This window comes from Onychostruthus taczanowskii, unplaced genomic scaffold (assembly GCF_017590055.1).
Source record: "Onychostruthus taczanowskii isolate IOZ18803 unplaced genomic scaffold, ASM1759005v1 scaffold5, whole genome shotgun sequence".
In the NCBI taxonomy this organism is placed as follows: domain Eukaryota; kingdom Metazoa; phylum Chordata; class Aves; order Passeriformes; family Passeridae; genus Onychostruthus; species Onychostruthus taczanowskii.
The window spans coordinates 5,877,420-5,887,362 of NW_024502568.1; the positions used below are offsets into that span (position 1 = coordinate 5,877,420).

General features: G+C 60.1%; 1 protein-coding gene across 1 annotated transcript in view; it reads left to right on the forward strand.

The window, feature by feature from the left end:
• SLIT1 (slit guidance ligand 1) overlaps nt 1-9,602 on the forward strand; it is a 60,671-nt gene extending 51,069 nt beyond the window's left edge. The window contains exons 23-38 of the mRNA XM_041415532.1: nt 110-178; nt 562-633; nt 853-924; nt 1,221-1,292; nt 2,807-2,970; nt 3,304-3,428; nt 3,633-3,730; nt 4,372-4,511; nt 4,863-4,956; nt 5,130-5,267; nt 5,658-5,895; nt 5,983-6,113; nt 6,205-6,359; nt 6,430-6,718; nt 7,019-7,230; nt 7,308-9,602. Of these exons, the coding sequence (XP_041271466.1) occupies nt 110-178; nt 562-633; nt 853-924; nt 1,221-1,292; nt 2,807-2,970; nt 3,304-3,428; nt 3,633-3,730; nt 4,372-4,511; nt 4,863-4,956; nt 5,130-5,267; nt 5,658-5,895; nt 5,983-6,113; nt 6,205-6,359; nt 6,430-6,718; nt 7,019-7,230; nt 7,308-7,552 (2,314 nt within the window). The 3' untranslated portion in view covers nt 7,553-9,602. The remainder of the gene's footprint in view (nt 1-109; nt 179-561; nt 634-852; nt 925-1,220; nt 1,293-2,806; nt 2,971-3,303; nt 3,429-3,632; nt 3,731-4,371; nt 4,512-4,862; nt 4,957-5,129; nt 5,268-5,657; nt 5,896-5,982; nt 6,114-6,204; nt 6,360-6,429; nt 6,719-7,018; nt 7,231-7,307) is intronic.
• The last annotated feature ends 341 nt before the right edge of the window (nt 9,603-9,943 follow it).

Genomic DNA, 9,943 nt, shown 5'->3' on the forward strand with positions numbered 1-9,943 from the left:
ATGCTTCTTGCAGCCCGAAGACCATGGTGATGCACAGGAGAAAGAGGGGGAAGAGAGAGAGATCTCCCGCTTCTCAGTCACCCTGAGGTGCTTTTATTCTCCCTTGCAGCTACCTGGATGGAAACCAGTTTACTCAGGTCCCGGGGCAACTCTCTACCTTCAAGTATCTGCAGCTTGTGTAAGTGGCCAGGAGCAGGAGCCAGCTGGAGGCACTGCTGGAACTTGTGGGTGAGGGCAGGGGCTGTCTCCATGGTGTGTGATCATGAGGAGGGGCCTGGCAGTGTGCAGGGACCCCTGACATCCCTCTATGTCCCCCCTCTGCTCTGGAACACAACTGACTGGCAGCAGTGCTCAGCCTCTGGCTGCTCACAACCTGATGCTGGGCATGGAACAGAGGAGGGACAAGTGGCATGGCTGCCATCACCCAGTGTGACAGCCCTGCTGCTCCCTCGGAGGCTGTGCTATGCTGTTGTTTGCACCCCACTGCAGCTGAGCAGGCTGGGGAGCAGTAAGGGGGGCAGGGCCCAGCTGGGTCCAAGCCCTGGGGTTTCTGTTTTCCAGCGATCTGAGCAACAACAAGATCAGCTCCCTGAGCAACTCCTCCTTCACCAACATGAGCCAGCTCACCACCCTGTAAGTGAGGTCCCTGCAGTGCCACGCTGGGCTGCAGCGCAGCTGAGCTGTGCGGGCTGTTCTAGGGGACCCTGAAGACTGGGGGTGCAGGGGACACCAGGGTCTCCACCCTCTGCTGGGTGAAGCTGTGGTTTGAGGTGGAGCTCACGCAGGGGCAGCGTGTAGCCCAGGGTGGGTTTCTTGCACCACACAGCTGTGCTGCCTTCTTCCCTTCCGCAGGATCCTCAGCTACAACTCCCTGCAGTGCATCCCTCCGCTGGCCTTCGAGGGCCTCCGTTCCCTGCGGCTGCTGTGAGTACCTGCCCACAGCCCTGCCCGCAGCCCTGCTCGGCCCTTCCCTGCTGCTGCCCATGTCCCTGTGTCCCCTGTGCCCACTTAGAGCTGGGTGTGTGCAAGTGGGCAGGGTAGAGGCTGCAGGAGGAGCACAGGAAGGTTCATCTGCTCTCAGAGGAGATGGTGCATTTGCAGCAGTGACAATGTGGTGGGGTCCAGTTCTGCCACCCACAGCTGGACCTCTGGGATGGGTTCACAGTCCTTGCTGCCCACCTTGGAGCTCTGGGCATTGCAGAACCTTCTGTTCTCTGCAGGTCTCTCCATGGCAATGACATTTCCAGCCTCCCCGAGGGCATCTTTGCAGATGTCACCTCCCTGTCTCACCTGTGAGTATCTCCTGCCACTCCTGAGGGCTCAGGGCTGAATGCAGGCTCTGTAGACCTTTAAAAACTACTGGGCTGAGCTGGGCTTCCCTGGAGGGTGAGTTGCCTTCTCCCCTCTTCTCTGGGCTGGTACCTGCAACATGATTTGTTGGATAGTGCTGTGACCTGCTGCCCATGCTCAGATCCAGGTGTGCAGCTGAGTGTCCCAGCGCTGCTGGGATGTCCCTATGGTCTTAGGTGGATGTGGTGTGGGGTCATTCCCCAACGCACTGGATCTCTGGGGTCCCCCAAGATGTAGGTCAAGCCATGCAAAGTAGTGTCACAGCTGTGGCTTGGTAGGGGCTGCTCTGACACACACCAGTGTGTTGTTAGCCTTCTGCCAGTGCACTTCCCCACAACAGCCCCCCAGTCTGTCACCGAGGATCCTCCTGCCAGTGGTGGTGTTTCAGCCCGTCTTTGAGTGGGCCTGCACACCAGGAGCACTGCCCTGTACTCACCACCTGGGGCCAGGGTTTAACTTTGCTCACAGTGTCTTTTTGGTCCCCTGCCTGTCTCCTAATTAAGCTGTTCCCAGCTGCCTGCTCCTGGCATCCTGGGCGTCTCAGGCTGTTCCTTCAGTCTGCAAAGAGCAGCTTGATACCCAGTCACAGCCGCCTTGTTTTTTGGGGACCAACGCTGCTTGTTCTGCTCCAATTTCCCTTGGCTGTGCTCTCTTCACTGCAGACAGCTGGCACTGCCAGTTCCCACAGGCTAAGCTGTGCCACAGCCAGTGCTGTGGGTGCTGTAGGACCAGGTCAATCAGCCCCAGCAGATCTGCTGTCCCTACTGCCTCACCTCTGGGCTGCCATCTCCTTCTTTTGTCACATGTGTTGGTCACTGTCCCTCCATCACTGCTGACCTTTGCAGTCAAGGAGGGTTCAAAGAGACATCCAGGTCCTCCACCTGCCACATCATCCACTGCTTCCGTACCTTTCTCTGCTGTGGAGCAAAGCAACCCTCCATCCTCCTTCTCCTTTCCCAGAGCAATTCCTTGCTTTCCCCCAGTGCCGTCTGCACAAGCTCTGGCCGTGACCCAGTGCTCCTTCCCACCAGCCTACTCCCATTCTCTGTCCTGCAGGCTTGTGCAGCAGAGCCCAGGCTGGACCTGCAGCTCCCATGCAGGTTCTGTTGTTTCTGCATGGCCTCAGGGTACTTTGCCCAGTTTGCTGGCCCCAGGTAGCTTTGCCTGTGTACTGGAGAAGGACTGCCAAAAATTTCTGTGTGGGCAATGGAGGGGAGCCCCAGGGAAAAGAAGGAGTGCTGCATGGGCTGTGGGTCTGGCAGCAGGGTGGTCTAACTGGACAGCATTGTGGGGCTGTGTGTGTCCCAGTCCTCCCATTGTGGGCAGCACTTCTGGTGTGTCCAGGAATGGAGGAGCACTGGTTTGCCAATCATGTGGCATCCCGGTCAAGTGACAGAGTTGTGCCCAGTTCCCACTGTGTGGCCTCAGGTGCAATTTTGCCCCTCTCCTTGTGCAGAGCCATCGGGGCCAACCCCCTGTACTGCAGCTGCAACCTGCGCTGGCTCTCCAGCTGGGTCAAGACGGGGTACAAGGAGCCAGGCATTGCCCGCTGCGCTGGGCCCCCTGACATGGAAGGAAAGCTGCTGCTCACCACCCCTGCCAAGAAATTTGAGTGCCAAGGTGAGAGGTCTATCCATATGCTGTCTATCCATACCCTCCCATGGGCACCTGGCAGAGCAATGCTTTGTGAGTCTGGGTGGCTCCAGGATTTCAGCTGTTGAGCTGCCTTGTGGAGGAGGGGGACCAGGTTGCTTCCATCCTCTTACGTGACTGGTGGCACTTCCCTGGTGACTGAGCAAACCTGTGGCTGTCCCATTGCCGGGTGCAAAGCCCCTTGGATGGGCTCAGCTCCCAGCAACACCAGAGGCTCTGCTCCCACATCGGTGCCCACAAAAGGACACGTCCTGATCACTCCTTGCACTGACAGTCATCTCCGTGCCTCCCATCCTACAGGCCCCCCTGCCCTGAGCGTCCAGGCCAAGTGCAACCCCTGTCTCTCCAGCCCCTGTCAGAACCAGGGCACCTGCCACAATGACCCCCTTGGCTCCTACCGCTGCGCCTGTCCCAGTGGCTACAAGGTACCCCGGTCCCAGGGGTCCCCAGTGCATGGGGACATGTCCCTGCAGAGGGCAAGGGAGCAGAGCAGGGCCTCTGCCATGCCCCTGGGGCTTGCTGCCTGTGGGACCACCTACCCTCCCTGTGGCATCCTGCTGAGCGGGAGGGGGAGAGCTGGGCAGCTGCTGTGGCACCCTCCTCGCTCCCACCTTTCCATCCTTCCCCAGGGCCGTGACTGCGAGGTGGCACTCGGTGGCTGCTCCTCCAACCCCTGTGCCAACGGGGGGACCTGCCAGCCTCAGGAGGGGGAAGGAGCTGGGTTCAGGTGAGTGCTGGACAGGAACCCATGAAAGCCAGGTGTTTGGGCAGTAGCATGGGACTCTGGCCTCCCATGGAGAGAAGTTCCGGTAATTCCTTCACCACCCGCATGTTCCCTTGGGCATATAGCTGGGATATTGCACTTGCGTGGGAGCTCCAGCTCGTGTTGTCTGACTCCACTTTCCCGTGCCTCCCAGCCCAAAAGGCTCCTAGGTGGGGGAAGAGGAGGGTTCCATCACCACAGAAGGCAGGAGGTAGAGGGATTTGGGACTGGGACTGGTTGCTGTGGTCCTGGATTCACTGCTGCTCGCTGTGGGGCTGCCTTACCCTCACACAACCCTCACTGCTCTGAATGCTTTAGGCCATTGTGGGAATAAGGTTGCAATTAGCAGCTGAAAATAGTTGGCAGGCTGGGGGTGAGGAGCTAGGCTGTGCAGCCCCTCCTGTGCTGAGGCCTCTCAGCCTGTTGTCGTGGCAACACAGCATCCTCGGGCAAGCTGTGCTGCCACCCACCCCTGTGCCCAGGGTTTGGCAGGAGGACACCAAACCCAGCTCTTTGCCAAGGTCCTGTGGTGATCATTTTGGGACAGCCACCCCAAAATGTTCTGTTTTGTTTTCCTCCTTGACACTGCCCCGGCCCCGTGGCAGGTGCCTGTGCCCAGTGGGCTTCGAGGGCCCGAGCTGCCACACCACCAGCGACCCCTGCAAGGAGCACAGCTGCGAGAATGGGGGCTCCTGTGTGCCCAGTGCCACCAACTACACCTGCCTTTGTCCTGCCCACTACACAGGTACCTGGAATGGGGGCTAGCCACCCCCAAATGGCACAGACCTGCTTCTACCCACCCATGAGGGCTGAATAGCTCCTCTACCTGCTGCCTCAATGCCCATCGCCATGGGCTCTGTCTGGGCTCAGCTGTCTTGAGTGTGGGTACACCCAGCTGAACCCCCACACCCTGGGATGCCCTCAGGCAGGAGCTGCCTCCAGGGGAGGAGGACCCTGTGCCTGTGGGATGAAAGCTGTGGGCTTGGCATGCTCCCTGTCTTGAGCTGAGTCCCCCAGGGGTCCCCTCTGCCCCATGGGGACTGGGCCTGCTCCTCTGGTCCTGGAGCTGCTGGGGACCCCCTCTTCTGCCTTGCAGGGGAATTCTGTGAGCAGACACCCAATTTCTGCTCAGACGAGCTCAACCCCTGCCAGCATGACTCCACCTGCATCTCCACCAGCCAGGGGCCCAGGTGAGCCCCTTTCTCTCCAAACCACTTTCTCTGGCTGTCTGGGGGTGGGTAGATTTGCTTTTTGGGGACTGCAGTGAGGAGGCATGGAGAGGGGGGGTTACAAGGGGAGGAACAGGCACGCAGTGGTGCAAGGAGGAAGGAAGGGGCAGCCTTGAGCCCCCTGCCTGCCCCAGGTGTGAGTGTGCACCCGGCTATGTGGGGAGCAACTGCAGCGAGGACTTCGACGACTGCCAGGACCACCGGTGCCAGAACAACGCCCGCTGCCTGGATGAGGTGAATGGCTACTCCTGCCTCTGCACCGAGGGCTACAGGTACCACCAGGAAGACATGGGACACCTGGGCTAGTGGGGATGGTTACGTGTCACTGTGCAGAAGGGACAAGTCCTGGCTACCAAGCCCACCCATCCATCCATCCATCCATCCATCCATCCATCCATCCATCCATCCATCCATCCTCAGTGTGAGAGGGAGTGAGACTGGGAATGTGTGACTCTGGGGGTGGAGGCTGGGGGGAGCCCGCATCATTGAGGAGGGACCCCAAGGCACAGCCCAGCATCCAGGCATCCCTCTGATGCCAGTGTCTGGGAGAGCCTTCCCAGGGACCCCAAACCAGGGGCGTGCTGTCAGAGCCCTGTGGGGCATTGGGCAGGGTGTAGGGCTCTTTCCCAGCCCCCAGCCCAGCAGCACCCTTGGCCCCACAGTGGCCAGCTCTGCGAGATGCCGCCCCACACTGCTGGCCAGCCTGGCCTCTGTGAGCGAGCTGAATGCCAGAACGGGGCCCCGTGTGTGGAGCGGGGTGCCCGTGCCCTGTGCCAGTGCCTGCCTGGCTTTGGTGGCCCCAAATGTGAGAAGCTGCTGAGCGTCAACTTTGTGGACCGTGACACATACCTGCAGTTCACTGACCTGCAAGACTGGCCCCGGGCCAATATCACCCTTCAGGTGAGGGCTAGGGGGGCGTGGGGGCATTGAGGGATGGCACTGGGGGTCTGCCCCAGGGATGTGGGCTCCCACCTCTCTCTCTGGCAGGTCTCCACGGCTGAAGGCAATGGCATCCTGTTGTACAATGGTGACAGCGACCACATGGCTGTGGAGCTGTACCAGGGCCATGTGAGGGTCAGCTATGACCCTGGCACCCATCCCAGCTCGGCCATCTACAGGTACCTGGCACCCCTTCTCCACTCACTGGGGACCTCCACCCCCATTGCTTCGGCCTGGGGGCATCCTCGGTGACCCAGCCATCCCTGCCAGTGCTGAGACCATCAACGACGGGCAGTTCCACACCGTGGAGCTGGTGACCTTCGACCAGATGGTGAACCTGTCCATCGATGGTGGCAGCCCCATGACCATGGACAACTCGGGCAAGCACTACACGCTGAATAGTGAGGCTCCCCTCTACGTAGGAGGTAGGACAGGGACTGGGAGATGGAGGGCATGGGTGGTATCCGGGTGTGCTGATGGTCCTGCTCTCCCCAGGAATGCCTGTGGATGTCAACTCGGCTGCCTTCCGCCTCTGGCAGCTCCTCAATGGCACCAGCTTCCACGGATGCATCCGCAACCTCTACATCAACAATGAGCTGCAGGACTTCACCAAGACGCGGATGACGCCCGGGGTGGTGCCGGGCTGCGAGCCCTGCCGCAAGCTCTACTGCCTGCACGGCATCTGCCAGCCCGCGGGCGCCCAGGGCCCCGTGTGCCACTGCGAGCCTGGCTGGGACGGGCCCCACTGCGACCAGCCCCGCGGCGGTCCCTGCCAGGGGCACAAGTGAGTGCCCTTACCCCACTGGCTCCCACCCTGCCCTCTGGCTGGTTCCTGGTGCTGTCGTGTCAGTCCCGTGCCATCACAGTGGTGCCGTGTTGTGCCGCTGCCCTGCTGTGCCACTAGCACTGAGTTGTGCCAGGCTGTTCTGTGCTGGTGCCATGCCAGAGCCACACCTGTGCCATTCCATGATGGCTGTACTGTACCAGTTGCAGTACAGTGCTGGTGCAGAGCCATGCTCGGTGCTGGTGGGCTGTGCATGCTGGTGCCACACCAGCAGGTCCTGACAGCGCTGTTTGCCCGCAGGTGTGTGCACGGGCTGTGCCTGCCTCTTGATGCCCTCTCCTACAGCTGCCAGTGCCATGAGGGCTACCAGGGCGCGCTCTGCAACCAGCCTGCCGAACCACCCGACCCCTGCCGCCACCAGCCCTGTGTCCATGGCCACTGCCACCTCACCCCAGGTGGCCAGCCCGCCTGCGAGTGCCACGATGGCTACACCGGAGCCCTCTGTGACCAGGGTAGGTGCTGAGGAGGTGGGTGTCCAGGGAAGGCAGCCCCTTGCCCCCACACCAGGCTGACCATTGCTGTCCCACAGAGCCGGAGTGCCGCGGGGAGCCAGTGCGGGACTACCACCAGGTGCAGCGGGGCTATGCCATCTGCCAGACGACGCGGCCGGTGGCCTGGGTGGAATGCCGGGGGACCTGCGGCGGCCCTGACGCCAGCTGCTGCACCGGGCTGCGGCTGCGGCGCAGGAAATACGCCTTTGAATGCAGCAATGGTGCGACCTTTGTGGAGGAGGTGGAGAAGCCCAGCAAGTGTGGCTGCAGCCAGTGCCTGTGAGCAGCCACGGCCCTGCAGAGCCAGGGGGCTGGCGGGGAGACCCCCCATGCCAAGGACCTCACTTTACACTGTGGGCATGGTGCTGCTCTCTGTGTGTTCCGAACTGCAGCTGCATCTGAGGAGCCCGGCAGAGGGTAGAGCTGGTGCATCTAGAAGATTGGGAAGGAAACAGAAAAAAAATAGAAAGAAAAAAAAAAAGAAAAAAACCCCACAAACAAAGCAAATGTGTAGATAGAGAATTTTTTTAAGAACTGCAGCTACACAGATATGTGGATATGGTATGGGCACCCTGCCCAGTTGCCCTGTCCTCTCCCTGTGGCATTCTGCCTTCCTGCCAGTGAAGCCCGACAGCCATGGAGGGCAGTGCCTGCATCCTGGGTGAGTCCCGTCTCTGGCACCCCTGTCCCTTGCATCAGCCCAGCGATCTGAGGGCCTTTCCAACATGTGCAGCAGGAGGAGGGAGGCCTGCCATGGCAGAGCCTTGTAATCTATGGCAAGCCATGGCTTACAGTGGGCTGCGTGGTGTAGCCAGTGTCCTGCAGTCCTGGTGAGCCCAGACCTGGTTTCCCGGTCTCTCCTTCAGCAGCCCTGGTCTCTCTCCCTGCAGGGTGCTGTAGCCCTAAGTACCCCACATAATGTCCCCAGCTCTGTGGCTCCAGCCTGACCCTCTGGTGACACCCCCAGTGTGTGCATGCTGGCTGGGCTCTGCAGTGCATGGGCACCCTCGGGTCCAGCCCACTGTGGTCACATCAGGGCCACACTGGTGGAGCAGGACCAGGGCAGTGCCAGGCACACTGAATGGGGGACAGGCAGCAGTCCCTGTGACAGCAGCACAGATGTCCCTGAGGGTTCCAGTGCCAACCTGCCCTCTGCCATGGGGCCAGCACTATGTCATTCATGTGGAGAGGGCCCCAGATACCTCTGGCTCAGCCAGGTGTCTCTGCTCAGAGATGGGAGCTGTGTGAGGGCAGCACAGGAATCCCTTTTTCCAGGCTCTGTCATGGGCGAAGGTGCCCCTGTGTCCCAGTGACCCAGCCAGCAGGAGCAAGAGGCTGCTGGAGCTGGGATGCGGGTTTGCCATGCCTGTCACTGGGGCCTCAGTCTTGTGTGTGCCAAGTTGAAGAGGGTGAAGATGTCCAAACCTGAAAGCCTGGAGCCAACACCACTGCCAGGGAAGGACTCATCAGCTCTTGGACTCAAGTGCCCACACCCAGCATCCCTCCAAAGCCCACAGTGCCAGGGCATGTGCTGGCTGGTGTGGGAGCAGGGGCACACGGGCACTCCTGCCAGGGTACTGCACGCACCCAACATCCAGAGCAGCATCACCTCTGCGACTGTGGGGGCCAAGCACAGCGGGGGCCCAGCCTGGGACACTGCACATGGCTGGACAGTGGAACACCACATCACCCTGGTGGACAGACTCATCCCAGAGCTGCAGTCCTGGGTCTCTCCATCACACCGCTCCAGCACTTTGGTTTCAGGTCTGCACTGCCAGCTGTGGCCGGGCTCCAGGCACCTCCACTGGATACACCCAGCTCTGCAGGTGCTGTCCCCATCCCTGCTCACCACTGGCATCCAGGGCGTCTCCACCACCACGGGGATGTGTTTCTGCCACAAATGCCCTCTCCATGGGAGCTCCTCTGCCACACAGAGGAGCTGGGATGCGTCTCATTTTGCCTGTGGCCCACCCGGGGCTTGGTTGTGTTGTGTTTCTGTTCTTGCTGTACGCTAACCGCTAAAGTATCTCTTTATACAGAATACTTACAGATTCTAATATATATTTGTATTTCATTTTGTTATAGTATTTTTATATGTTTGGGGTCAACAAATGATGTTTTCTTTTTGTTTACAGATGCTACTGGGCAGGAAAATGACAGTGGCTTTGTTTGGCCCGTGGGGTTTGTGTGTGTCACTATTGAAGACGCTGGTTTGTACTAGGCTGGCGAGGGAGGCGCTGGGCATCCTTCCGCTGGCAGAGGCTGTATTGTTTTAGGAGGTGTTTGGTATTGTCTATGTTGTCTTCCATGTGAACATGACATTTATTCATTCAGAGGCTTGGCCTCTTCTTTCCTGCTGGGGAGAAGGGAGAAGCTGGTGCTTGGGAGCTGCTGAGAGCGTGAGGAGGTGGCACAGGATGGAAAGAGTTGGTTGTGCCTTGGGGGATGATTTCCTACTCCTGGAGCAGCCCTGGCCAATGCATTGCCCCCATGGTGCAGGGACAAGCAGCCGGGGTTTTCCATGCAATGCCTTGCAAAAGCTGCCATCACTGCCAGGGTCTTGCACGTGGGAAGCTGAAGGGCCAGTGCCTGCTGTGGGGATGGAATGGCTCCAGGGGAAACGGGGCACTTGTAGCTCTCTGGGGAAGGGTAGAGGGGGCGTGGGCAGCAGTCC